General features: G+C 35.4%; 1 protein-coding gene across 3 annotated transcripts in view; it reads left to right on the top strand.

Annotated features, from left to right (window-relative positions):
• TOP2B (DNA topoisomerase II beta) overlaps positions 1–14,510 on the top strand; it is a 62,397-nt gene that overhangs the window by 21,240 nt on the left and 26,647 nt on the right. For all 3 annotated transcript variants that reach the window (XM_051609290.1, XM_051609291.1, XM_051609289.1), the window contains exons 4-11: positions 146–209; positions 1,457–1,602; positions 2,281–2,378; positions 3,754–3,966; positions 4,050–4,223; positions 11,142–11,243; positions 11,325–11,462; positions 13,011–13,149. In XM_051609290.1, coding sequence (XP_051465250.1) covers positions 146–209; positions 1,457–1,602; positions 2,281–2,378; positions 3,754–3,966; positions 4,050–4,223; positions 11,142–11,243; positions 11,325–11,462; positions 13,011–13,149 — 1,074 coding nt within the window. The remainder of the gene's footprint in view (positions 1–145; positions 210–1,456; positions 1,603–2,280; positions 2,379–3,753; positions 3,967–4,049; positions 4,224–11,141; positions 11,244–11,324; positions 11,463–13,010; positions 13,150–14,510) is intronic.

Below are 14,510 nucleotides of genomic sequence, written 5' to 3'. Positions count from 1 at the left end.
ATACAGAATAGACATAAAAATACCAGATTAAGAAATACTGAGATTGTTGTAGCTTGTGCTGGAATATGTTTATAATCAGTTTTACAAATCATGCAATTAATTTTTGCTCCTAGAAAGTGTTAATTTGTGCTATTTTATTTCATAGTAAATGCTGCTGACAATAAGCAGAGGGACAAGAATATGACTTGTATTAAAATATCTATTGATCCGTAAGTAAAAGCACATTTTCATTTGCTTTCCCTGCTAGTGCTATTGTAGTTCTGATTGCTACAAATTTTACTAAATGAAATCAGATTTTTAAAAACCAAAATAATATATTTTGAATTATTTCCATTAGCTTAATATTTTAAGATGAAAAGGTGAATTAAAAGTGGTTAACAGTAAGTACTACCATTCTGAATTTCTAATAATTTGCTTTCCTAAATCACTCATTAATGTTTGATTGAATGAAACTTAAAACCGGAAGGTTATAAAATTAATGATTAGATGAAAGCTTGGCAGTACATAACTGTAGCCAGCCAGGTTACTTATGAATCATAAATACCAACCCTGAGGTTTTGTAACATAATTTTGCACCTCTTGAACTTCTGTGTTAACTCCTGAATCATTAGGGTAAGGTTGTGTTTAAATTAGTCAGCAATATCACACTGAAACTGCAGACTGCAAATACCTAATTATGACTGTTTTTTGAAACTGAATATTGAGAGATATTTCCTAATGAGAAGTGAAGTTAAATAGATGTTGATTTTGTTCCTATAGTAGTACTGTTTCAGTGACATTTAACTGAATCTTAAAATGTTTTAAAGACTTAATTGTCACACCTAATCTTTAGGATAAATATACTGAAAAATAATTTTTCTGCGAGTTTTCAGGGCATTATCAGTTTCTGTAGACCAAATTGTTTTTATAATGGAGTGGGGGGAAATGATAGTGTAAATTTGCCTGAACTGTTATGATTTTGAACTCTGATAGTCCAAAACTAAAATTTGATATGAGTATGTAAGTATTAACAATGCCAGATGTTGATGGATTCTGGCCTTGATGCATAAAATAAGTTGCAGTGTTCATCAAAACTGGGAAATACCAGTTTTAAACATATAATAAGTTGGCTGTGTCTAGTTGGACTTCTATGAAAACTAAAAAGCTGTATCTCTAATTTTAAGTATAATTCTGTGAATAAACTTCAGGAATCTGTTGCAGATTGTGTTGATAGTGAATGCTCCTCCAACAGATTTTTGGGAGTTATTTTTGTGTTATAAAATACTGTCATGCAAGGGTAATTGTGCTCCTTCTTCTAAGACATCTAATATGCACAAATAAGTGTTTTTTGCAATTAAAACTGATACAGCTATGAATAAAAGTGTTAAGAATATGGTCTTTTACAGTATTTTATGTGGTTATTTGAACAGTTTAAATGTATGCATTTAATTGGCTTAATGTCTTCGCTATTTTATAGGGAATCAAACATTATCAGCATATGGAATAATGGAAAAGGTATACCAGTTGTGGAACACAAAGTAGAAAAAGTGTATGTACCTGCTTTAATCTTTGGGCAGCTGCTAACATCCAGCAACTACGATGATGATGAGAAAAAAGTTACAGGCAAGACTATTTAACATGCTTTGTTTTATTCAATTAAGCCATTGTTTTCTTTTCAGTATACTTTCTCTTCTTACTTTTTCTGTTCTGGTTCATAACATGATCACTCAGTTGTGATTACTGTAGCTCTGTTACAGTAAAATGACTTCTAGAAAAGAAATGTTACTTTTTCTTTTTTAGTATCAAGTTTTACAGAGAACTTACATTTACATTTTTAATGTCAGTCCACATTATTCAGTAACAAACAACATACTTTTCATATTTTAATTATAACATATGCAAGCATTTAAACATTTATGCCCTTGAAATAAAGGGAAAAAATAAATCTAATAAATTAGGGTATTATTTATTATCCTAAATGTGAATTAACTCTTAATTTAGATGGTGAATGGAAGGTAGTTCTGTTTTCTGCTACCCCATATATTTTGCCTATGTTATGGTGCGTGCTTGCAGAGTGATTTGGATGTGATCATGACTCTTCGGGAGAAGAAGCAAACTGCTTATTTTTGAGGCAGAAGCAGTGGCACCTGATTGACAGTAGTGTGAAACTCCATCTCTGGCATCCTTTGATAGCTTTTGACAAATGGCCCAACTTTTGTCTTACCTGGAAATATTTTACTTCATTGGCATACTCTAGGAATATGGCTTGATAAAAAACTTATTATATGTTGGTTTTTTCAGGTGGACGCAATGGCTATGGTGCTAAACTTTGTAATATATTTAGTACAAAGTTTACAGTTGAAACTGCTTGCAAGGAATACAAGCACAGCTTTAAACAGGTATTTAATGATCTCAGCTTATTTCCTTTACTGTAACTAGAAATTTAAAATTTAACACGTATTCTTTATTTCATGAATATTTCATGAAATCATTTAACGTTCAAATAGATGTGTAGAGTTTGCAGGCTAGGTAATTCAGTCAGTAAAATTGGTACTTCATTGTATTAGAATTTGGTTTCCTTTTTTGTTAAGTAATGTTTTTCTTGGGAGTGTTAAGTTGCTAAAAATGAAAAACAGATTTCTTCTAAAAAAGTATATTAATATGTATGTGAAAAGGAGTGTATTTAATTGATTTATTTTTTTTTTAAATTGCTGTTTTATAATTTGTAAAAAAAAATCTTTCTACTAGCTGTGCAGTTATCCAGCTAATTTTTCAGTGATTTACGTCACTAATTTCATTAGCCAAGCTGGACAAAAAATTACCAAGTTAGGGTGCAACCTCCCCCCTCCTTTCTCGTCGGTGCCCATTGCTCATCGTTACCACTGTTAGCACAGAGAAAAAGGATTGAATGCAGTCTGATCTACTGTATATAGATTTGAGGTGGCCAGCCTTCTAAAAGTCTGAAGAACCTTGTTACAGTATTAGGCACCAAAATTCCTTAGCTTTGGAGTTTTTCCCAGTTGGTAGCTTCCTTCTCTTTTTTTCTCAAGAAGTAATGCATTTCTGGTTGTGTGTCACTACAAAAGCAATACATGTCAATGGTTTTACCTCTCTCTTTAAAAATGTAGTATTTTCTGCTTAATGCCATAAAGCAAAATAATATTAGTTTGAGTGTGCTTTTTGAAAATGACATGTTTATGACTTACGTCTCAGTGCTATATTTTTGCTGTATTTTAAGATACAGTGAAGATTTACTACAACTGAACTTTGATGCGTGCTGTGAACAGGCATTCTGATTGGTCTTAGAAATATGCCCATGTTCTTAAAGTCTGAGCAAGCTGATTGGTCAAAAAGCATGCTTTGGTACACTGCACAGCCACTACCATGCTATCTCAGGGACTAAGCAGCTTCTTTATAGAAGTGTGTAGTAGACTGAAAGTGTTTAACTGAATGGGCCGTAAGTACTGTTTAGCTAGCTCACTTGTATCTGATTTAGTCCTGTGGTGGGCTCTACTTGCATTAGAATCAGGTCTGTCAATGTAATGATACCTCTGCATATTTATAGGAACCACAAATCTGCTGTCTCTGATGCTTGTGCAAATTTTGGTAAAGCAATTAATTCTATGTGTAGTGCTTTACAGAGGAAACTTCTAAAAGAAGTCTGCAAGCTTTTTGGTGTGTAGCTGTTACAATCCTAGGATAGCTGGAAAATGGAACAAAGGAGGAGGGTAATGTGTTCTGTAAACTAACATCTAAAATGTTTTGTTTCCAAAGACTTGGATGAACAATATGATGAAGACCTCTGAACCCAAGATTAAGCATTTTGATGGTGATGACTACACATGCATTACATTCCAGCCAGATCTATCTAAATTTAAGATGGAAAAACTTGATAAGGATATTGTGGCCCTCATGACAAGAAGAGCATACGATTTGGCTGGGTCATGCAAAGGAGTCAAAGTCATGTTGAATGGGAAGAAATTACCTGTAAGAGACTAATTTAAAATATTTGACATGTAGTGAGTATTTATGAGAAGAATAGTGACTGTTATCTGTATTGCCACTCATAGGTAAATGGATTTCGCAGTTACGTAGATCTTTACGTAAAAGACAAGCTGGATGAAACGGGAGTTGCACTCAAAGTTATTCATGAAGTTGTGAATGAACGATGGGATGTGTGCCTCACTTTAAGTGAAAAAGGGTTTCAGCAAATCAGCTTTGTAAATAGTATAGCTACCACAAAGGTGAGTAGTTATATTAAAATATAAAAAATATAAATTATAAAAATGTGTGCTAAGGTTGTGCCCAGTCAGATATTTGGTAAAAAAATAGATCTGGGTTACTAAGACTAAATAGGTGGTGAGATAATTCTTTGCATGAGAGGATCTGGCAGAGGAATTGAGTGCAATCACAACACATTCATAGCAGTATTTCTGAATATGCACCAGTTTTTAAAATGCTAGTAATCATTATCAGTGATACTGATGTCTTATATGATCATACCTGGTATTGATTAAATATAAAATGAGTGGAACTATTTTATTCCTTCCTTTTTAACACATTGTAATAAAATCATCCTCAAATTACTAATTGTAATAAAGTAATTCTGAAAGTACAAACCCCTTTGAAGTAGTAGTAGCAAGTTCTGGAGGGCAAAAATTGCTTTTGGTGTCCTTGAAAAATGGCTTTCCATTTATTGCTTTATGATGTATAAAACTGGCCTGAAATGTTGACATTTTCTTTCATTTGTATTTCTGTATACAGGGATCTAGTTGCTTTCTGTGCTTGTTAGCAACTATAGCAGTAGAAAAATGGTATCATAGCCAATGTTCCGTGATGATGAAGCAGCAATATGCTCAGCATAATAAAGTACAGTCTTTGTACTTCTCAAATCGCTGGAGGGGTCAGGCACCAAGGCAATCACCTGAAGCCAACCGGTGTACCTCTCATTTATGCCAATGTGGTGTGGCCCTGGTTTAGAGACCTAGGATCCTCCATGGTGTAAGAAAGTCTTTGTCATTTCTACTCTTACCAAATTGCACTAGAGAAGTGATCTAACAGCAGCCAAGCAATTCTAGTGATTGATGAGGCTGGTTTTACGGAATCTTAACCATGAACTTCCCAAAAAGTTGAGAAAGAGAAGAATTTTCAATAATCAAACATTTAAAAGACCCTACTTACTCAAATCTCTTTTAGAAGAGTCAAAGAAAATTGTAATGGTAGCACAAATGGTTCATATGCACCAGCAGGTGCCCAGAAATACCAGTGTTAGTCTCAGTGGTAGATGATGTGTAGCCATTGTCTATTCAGTTTATAGTTTTTACTACATAACTTCTTCCAGTGTAATTTTCAGTCTAGCTGAACCACTGTTCAGTGACAAGAGAGATAGTTTGTTTCCCTGTAGAAAATTTTCTTTCTAAGTGTGCATTTTAATTGTCTGATACTTGTCAAATCCAAGGATAACAAATATATTTGGTAGTTGAAAGGTTAAAACTTAGTTTTAATTCAGGCCTCTTTATGCAACATAAAGAAGAAAAATAACATGATCTTAAAGATGTATGCAATACCTTTATGAAGAAGATGGCAACATGGAGAAACAATAATGTTTGATAATCAGGTGAAGAAATGTATTTGGAAAAAAATGAATACTGACTGTCTCCTAAGTTAAATATGTTGCATACAGTCACTCAAAAGATTTTGAATTACACCCTTTTGGCTCAATTTTCACCCATCACGCAGTTACACATACATTGTTACCATATATTCTTTAAGAAAGTTCATAGAAAAAGTACTGTGTATTCTTCAAAGGTAAGTGTTGTAATTTCTAGTTTTTCCCACTCTCCCGATCCATGCCTTATGTGTGTGACTGGATGTGGAATGTTCGGGGCCGGTGAACCACCTCACCAGCAATTGATGTGCAACTACCCACTGATGAGACATAATGGCTAGTAACTAACTGCGTCAACTGCCTGTCCCCTTATCTGCTAACAGGTGAGGAGCTCATTTCAGCTGTTTTTTGGTTATTTATCACTGTTTGCTGAAAGCTTTTGATTTCCGTTTCTGGATAAATTTCACCCAGTAGTAACTTCCACCTTTTTTAAACTTGCTTTGAATTCCAAACAAGTTTTTTTAGGTTGATGGGTTGGTTTTTGCTTTGTTATTTTTTGGGGTTTTTTGAGGGGTGTGAAGGTCAGGCAGTATGTTGAGGCACAGCTCCCTTGTTTTGGTCTTGCAAATTTGTTATCTTGGTCAGGTGCCCGTTTATCCACAATTTTGCCACAGCAGACCACTACAGAATTTGACTTCAGGCTCTGAGGCAGCATTTGAAAGAATTGTTTGTAGCTGTTATGGTTGCACAGATAACCTTTTGGAGAGACTTTTATATAAACTAATTAAACATGGTCTTCTCGAGTTCTTAATTTCAAGTAGTAGCTGTAGTAGAAAATGTAGTGTGAACTTCAGTTATTAACATAACAATCTAATGATATTTTTAATATGGCAGCACTGCTAACTGTAATACTACTGATAATTTTAGCAGAAATGCTGAGCTAAGACAGATGCAGTGTCAGATAATAGACTAGGGTGGAGGGAGCATCCCAACCTATTAAAATTTTCTAGAGTTCAGCAAGAAATTCAGGACCATTCCAGAGCTTGACTTTTTCAGATTTATTATAATAAAATAAATATAATAGAAAAGAAATGCAAAATAAAACAGGATTTTATTTGTATAGCTAATTCAATTAAAATTTCAAATTTATAATTAGCTTCTGAATTTGTCTGCCATATGAACTATTTATCTGCCCTTAGAATTGAAATATGGCTGACCTTGAAATTAATTTGGGCTGTTGATTATTGATGGCAGTATGAATAAAATATATACAGGATCCGGTCTAAGCTTCATTTTTAAGATGCTAGTTGTTATCATTTATTAGAAATCTTTGTAGCCTGAATTTTGCAAGACTGGGGTTGACTGTAATGTTTACCTTCTGGGAAAAGAAGGTTATGCAATTTTAATGCTCTTACTCATAATACAGTAGACATTATAGTAATTCACAGCCCTCTTGATTTAGAGGGTATTTTTCTTTTTCTGTGTGTTAAAATGTTCTGACAGTTGGGGCAGTTATAAGCTGTTATGCTTCTATAGTGGGTAAATGTGCCACCTACTGGTGAGAGGGTTGAAAGGTTCCCAACTTTGAGCTCTGAACATCCCTCACTCAATGCAACACACTAAGAATGGACACAGGAATGGGGAACTATTCTAGTAACTAATATCTCCTAAGAACAAGAATTACTGGTAAGTACCTAAAATTTTATGTGTCAGCTGTTAGTTTTAGCAAAATATTTGTGCTAAAATTGAAGAAAAAAAAAGCTGAAGTTGTAAATACAAAAATACATAGAGATATTCCTGTAAGAATGCATTATCAGAAATATGAAGAGTAAATGTAATGCACTTAAAAATTAACATTCAAATGTGCAATGTTTTTTTAAACATGTAATTTGTTATTTTCCCATAGGAGCTTTTTTTTACAGTTTGGAAATGGTTTCATTTTTCTTTAAAGTGGCAGGATGTTGATGTATCAACTTTCACCTGAACTCAGCTATATTGAAACTCTGTCAGCCATACGTGAATAAAAACTGTTGGTGGTTTTAGGGGTCTGGGTTTTTTGCTTATGTTGGGTTTTTTTAAGAAGAAATGACATGAAAAAATACTTGCAAGTGTGGTGCTTCTTAAACACTCTAGTGGTTTGTGTAGGTGATTCTAGAGATTGTCAGAAAACACAGAGGATTTATTTGAAGTGAAAGTACTGGGTTTTGTTATGGATAATATTTACTATTCTAAGCTATTTTTTTACTTCTCTTTCTCTTTTATCTCCACTTTCTGCATGAAGTTGAGAACACAGCTACCATCTCCCATCCATTCAACCCTTTACATATTCAGTATTTTCAGATGCATATTCTGCCTTAAAATGTAGAATCCTAACTTGTGGTGCTTGCTAGTTCTTTCTTTTCTTCTGTCTTTTTAGCAGCTGTTTTTTCCTCGGTTTTGTTGTTTTCCGTTTCTCATTTCTTATCTCTCCTATACTTCCTATCACCCTTTGAAGGTGTTTTTTTTTTTTTCCTCCCCAATTCTCTTTTTAAAACAACTTTAAAGAATGAGGGGTTTTTGTTTATTACCTGATGGCAAATGTCTCCATAGACATGTTTTTTTTGTTTTGCATGTCCTAATACAAATTGGTATGAACAGGAACCATTATTTAGTCTTTATTTTGTAAGGCACTAACTGATATGAAGCATAGGTGATCCTCTGTGTATAGTATTGAGCATTGAGTTTGCTATGTTTTAATTGTATAGGATATGCCTATATCACTCCATTCTTTGTTACATAGAATTGTGAACATTCTATAACACCAGTAGAATTCAGCATTTTATTATTATTTGTACTTTTGAGTCTATAAATTTAAAGGAAGGCATTTAAACTAACAAAAATATAAACAGCTTTCAGATATCCAGGGCTTTAGGACTGTTCATATTTTTGACATCTTTCTGAAGAAAGCCTGCTGTTTTACCTGCAGAGGAAGTTGTGTCACTTTGGACTTGTGAATATTTAAAATATATTGATCACCTTTGGCGTAGACAGTTTCAGTAGTAATTTTTCCATTGAATGAAACACTACAGTATACATTCCTTCAAATACTAGTTATTCTTTCTAATCGGGAAAGTTTTATCTATGATACAAGTTTGTGCTGTTTTTAATGTGTTCCTTCAGGGTTCAAATCTAGGGCCAGTTGTGTTCAATATATTTATCAACAATTTTGATGCTGGAGTTGAATGCATCATTAGCAAGTTTGCTGATGATACCCAGCTGGGAGGTGCTGTTGACTCTTGAGGGACTTGGAGCCCTTGCAGGGATCTGGATAGATTGGACTGCTGGGCTACAATAAATGGGAAGAAGTTTAACGAGTCCAAGTGCCAGATTCTGCACCTGGGATGGAGTGATGTCAGGCACATGCACAAGTTGCAAGAGAAGTGGCTTAACAGCAGCCCTGCAGAAAGAGATCTGGGGCTGATGGTTGTCCTCAGGATCAGCATCAGTCAGCAACATGGCCTGGCAGGCAAGAGGTCAAACTGCATTCTGGATTACATCAAACACAGCATGACCAGCTGGTCAGAAGAGGTGAATGTCCCGCTGTATTCAGTGTTGGTGTAGCCTCACCTGAAGTACTGTGTGCAGTTCTGGGCCCCACAATTTGAGAAGGATGTGAAGGTTCTTGAATGCATCCAAAGGAGAGCAACAAAGCTGGTGAAAGGGTTGGAAGAAGAAATGTCCTGTGAGGAGCAGCTAAGGGCTCTGTGTTTGTCTGGTTTGGAGAGAAGGAGGCTGAGAGGCGACCTCATTGATCTCTACAGCTTCCTAAGGAAGGGGAGAGGGAGGTGCTGGTCTCTTCTCAATGGTATGGACTTGTGGGAATGGTTCGAAGCTGTGCCAGGGGAGGTTTAGACTGGACATTTGGAAGCATGCTTTACAGAGAAGGTGGTCAAACACTGGAGCAGGCTTCCTGTAGAGGAAGTCAATGCTGCAAGCCTGTCAGTGTGTGAGGCACATGGAACATACTTTAACTTTGGCTTGGCCCTGAAGCGGTCAGGCAGTTGAACTAGATGATCATGATAGGTCCCTTCCAACTGAAATACTCTAGTCTAGTCTTTACTAGTGGTTCTGATTCAGATTAATTGTGTGTTGTAGAATATACTCCGTAATTGTTAGGTTTCTATTACACATGTAAATCAGTTGTCATTGTTAGGGTGAAATAGATCCATAATAGACCTTTTTTGTCCCAGAAAGCCTATGTGAAATGCCTTTATTTTACAAGCAATTTTATCTCAAAATTACTGGTTTTCCAGCAATATGTTTTGGGGTTTTTTGTACCTGGTTTGAAGTTTTAAGTCCAAAGACAATTGTAGCTAGAGAAGGTGATAGAAGCTTTGGGGCACCTTCCGAAGGTGTTCAAATGCTTAGTACTTCCCTATTTAGACTGAATTTTATCAATAGAAAAAACAGTATTTAAACATTGAAAATAATATGCATTTTAATCGCCTTGCCATATTACAAAGCATGAGTTACGTATGGCTTCAAAAAGGTAGATTTTCTGACTTACTGCTTCCAAAGTTTAAGTACATAAATAAATACTTCTTCCTCAGGGTCTGTGTGCTAGGGATTGTAGTTTTTAGGTGAGTACATTGCCTTTGGCAAAAGTTTTCCTGTCAGAACGGCTTCACTTGAGATATCTAGTTGGAAAGGCCTTAAGCAAGGATAACCAGTACTCAGAGTCCCTCTTTCTTCTAGGGTAAAGGGAAGAACTGTGATAGACACTGTAAATGTTTCACTTTCAGCAGTTACGGGGTTGGTTTGCCAGCTTATGGTTACTTACACACTCTGTTACCTAGCTCTTGTTGCTACATCAGGTATGAATTTGGAGCACATATAGCCTCTGGTGAGTTTTAAGAACTGCTCATCTCTTTTAGGTTACCTTGCTCTTTTCTTTTAGAGTTTTCTGGATCTTGTGGTTGGCTACTTGCAGTTTGTTCCATGTTTGCCCTTGCATAAGCCCAAATCTAGCAAGGAATGCTAATAGTGTTTATTCAGAGTTCTGTAAATACAGCTAAGAGAAGGTGAGATGACTTTTGGGAAGGAATAAGCATGGGTATGGTATATCTGAGGGTGAGCTCTTGAACGTTTTTTAATGAGCCAAATGGGGAAAGTTTAATTTGATGAACAAATGTGTGATGTTTTTAGTCTAAGGTTGTTTATGTGTCTCGTAAAAAGATACCTCTTGACAGCCATGTGGTGTTGCAGGTACCATTCCAGTGCTACAGAATAATTTCCAGATCTGCCATACTCTTAAGGTGTAAGCAGCTACATTTGAAGTCTACCACAGTACAGTGAATGAAAGATCCTCTGCTTCTGTTCCGTGTAACATCCATTATCCTCACATGTATGAAGACTGAATCACATGAAAGAGAAACTTTTAAACAAATTTTCAAATTTTCCTTTGTTATGTTGCAACTTAATGTGCATGGCTTTTCAAATTTGAGTAGAGGAACTTTGTTAATATGGCTGAAAGCTATTAGGAAATTAAATATTTATTTTTTTCCCCTTCATTAAGGGTGGTAGACATGTTGACTATGTAGTGGATCAAGTTGTGGGCAAGCTGATAGAAGTGGTGAAAAAGAAGAATAAAGCTGGAGTTTCAGTGAAGCCATTTCAGGCAAGTAATTTTATACAAAAATATGGAAAAAGATGAATGTGGTAATTTTGTTGAGTAAATTGGTTTCTATGTTTTCAACAGGTGAAGAATCATATATGGGTTTTTGTTAATTGCTTGATTGAAAACCCATCATTTGATTCCCAGACAAAGGAAAACATGACATTGCAGCCTAAAAGTTTTGGGTCCAAGTGCCAGCTGTCTGAGAAATTTTTTAAAGCTGTAAGTAAAGCATATTTCTTTTTTTCTCTGAAGCAGGAATTGACATACCGGATCAAGTGTATTTATATTATATAACACAAGGTTAATTAGAGATTTTGGTACTCTGGTGACATTAGCATACTGTGAGAAATGGGATGGAGGAACTTCTGTTCATTTTCTGGCTTTAATAATGGAATCAATGACCGTGTTTTGGCAGATGCCCTGGATTTAAAAGCATGCTTCATCTGGTCAGATCCTTTGTTGGAGATTCTGGGATTTGTATTGGTGAAATGAATTTCACTATGAAAACACAGGCCAATTTTTTGCATTAAAATATTTTTTCTGAAGTTGATAATATTGTCAACCTTATTATTTGATACCAGTTTTACTCTCTTTCATTGAAGTGAGAAGAGAGGGAGGGAATATGTCACATTTACTTATTCTTCCAGGAATCAAGGAAATGCAAGATTGTACCTGTAGTATTCAAAGGGATCATTGTTATCAGGCAACAAGTCTAGAAGTTTGCTACTCTAAATACAAGTGTTAGTAGAAATACATGGTAGAGGTTTTTCTTCCACTACATTTTCATACAAGGAAGGAAAAGTAGAATTCTGTTAGCCATAACTCAGTATAGTAAGTCTTATTTAGTTCTATTTAGTGCAGGTAGCATAACATAACTCCAATAGTCAGGAGAATGGTGCCACTACTAGTACTCTTGGCATCAAAACTTCACTTACTGTATGGTGTTTTATTGTTCTAATTCTGTGCTAGCAGTGACACTCTTATAGAACTTACAGCAAAAAAATAAAACCACACCATCTTGTATTAATTCTTCAGATTTTGTTATGTATGTTGTATTTCTGTCGGTAGGTTTGATTTGCAGTGTTTCTAATACTCCCGGAAGTGAGCATTGATCTCCAGAGCTGTTAAACATGCAGCAGAATCTCTAACCAATTAGTGCTGTATACTGGGGATAATGAAAAACCAAAGTTCACAGTATTTTGCTCCACCTGTATTTTATTTTGATATGAAACCAAACCTAAAGCAGTTTTAGTTTAGAAAATGTGCTATATATAATTTTTGCTGCAGATGTATTTCTTACAATGTCACCAGTTTCTCCAATGGTTGATATAAAGCCTTACTCTTAATTTCTTTTTGTTGTCTTTCAGCCATTTTCAAACATTTCCAAAGAAAATGTAAATGGTCATAAATATCCCATAAGGTTACTTTTCGCTGTCAAAGGCCAGGAAGTAGGTGCTTAGTACCTAAAATGTCTTGGCACACCAACCACAAAACATAGGACAACCTCCTATTAGGTCTCAGTCCTCTTTTTTCCTTCCACCAGTTACACAAGGGGTGGAAAAGAAGCTGTATGAGTGTTGTTTGATTTTGTGTGCATAAAATGCTAGACAGTAAAGGCTGTGTTAATTCCTTGACCTTTTATATGTTGCAGTTTTTAAAATTTAGAGGACTTTGAGAAACAGTGTTAGATCACTGACTTAAAATTGAGAGATAAGAATCTGCTGTGTGAAGCTTTACTTATCCACAATTCTGATCTGTTTCTTATAGGCCTCTAACTGTGGTATCATAGAGAGTATTTTGAATTGGGTGAAATTTAAGGCACAAACTCAGCTGAACAAAAAATGTTCTTCAGTGAAACACAGTAAAATCAAGGGCATTCCGAAACTGGATGATGCTAATGATGCTGGTAAGAGCATTTATTTTTAATGTCTTTGATGTTTTACAGAATTTTCACAGACATAATTTTAAACCTGACTATTTCTGATACTTTATATTTAAATAAAGTCTTTCTCATTTGCTAAACTTCGTAGAAGCTAGAATTAGCTTAGAATTAGCTAGAATTAAAGCATGATGGTGAAATTTGATATTAGGAACACCATCCTGTCTAGAGTAGAGAATTAATAACAGACCGAAAATGGCAGTTTTGTTCCATATTGAAAGAGCATGTATTTTCTAATTCTGGTTTCCAGCTAAAAAGTGTTACCAATATTCTATTTTGGAGGTGACTATTCTTCTTGACCTTTCTAGTATAAAAAGATCAGAAACTTCACTGGGTCACAAGCTATAGGAAATAGATCACATAGTGTGCAGATCTGGGGGCGTGGTTCAAGACACTTTTTTCATTAGACTTTAAATGCCATTAGGCTCCTGTCTGAGGATATAGGACAAAATGGCAATCTGCTGGTTTGCTTCCTAGCACAGACAGAAATTAGGATCAGCTAGCAATCTTTGTGCCAATACCAGTGGGTTGGGAGTTGTCCTTTAGTTATTTGAGGGCCACATATGACTAAAGAGCTTGAAATGTTGCCAGTCTGGGTTAATGTTAACTGTTTTTTAACACATCCTTACATTATGCAAAGAAAGAGAAATTGCAGTGAAGTAGGTTAAGTGGGTTAATGTAGTTGTGTTTCAGGACAAGTAAATGTTTGTCAGGATCCCAGAAATTACGCTTCCATAAACATACCAAATCAGATGAGGCTTTGGTTTCTGAGAGCAGGTGCCAGTAGTTGGACTGAAGAGGTCCAGTGCAGCTGGGAGAGAATAGTGTCTGGCCACAGACCCCTCTAGCTTTAATTCTTCCAGTGTTTTTCAGATTTTATTTTTACTTAATTTTACGTAAATTTGTAGCTGAGGTCCAGCATCCACATGGTTCTTGGGTACCCAATAATACCCTTGAGCTTTTGAATCAATACTAGTTAGGAGTAGGAGAGAGATGGATCTGTGTAGTGATGCACTACAGATTTCCTCTCACACTGAGAAGAATGAGGTGCTGAGTCCTATCCTGGTCATTCTCATTTTCTTGAGGTCTTGATGGGATGTACATAGTTCTGTGGCTTGTTGGAGAAGAAAAGGTAGAAATGAAAGGAAAAATAAAGAATTGGGGCGACAAAGATAGGATTGTAAGGGAACAGCTAGATTGCTAACTCTGGTGAAGAAGTTTGAACCTGCCAGTTCATGTAGTTAACTCTTTGAGTTCTTTACAGTTGTGTTCAGGAAAAATACCATGCATAGTGTATTTCCATGAAATTTATTGCTAATGATTGCATC

This window comes from Apus apus, chromosome 2 (genome assembly GCF_020740795.1).
Source record: "Apus apus isolate bApuApu2 chromosome 2, bApuApu2.pri.cur, whole genome shotgun sequence".
Lineage (NCBI taxonomy): Eukaryota > Metazoa > Chordata > Aves > Apodiformes > Apodidae > Apus > Apus apus.
Note: the sequence above shows the minus strand (reverse complement) of the source record. Positions and strands in the feature narration are given on the sequence as shown.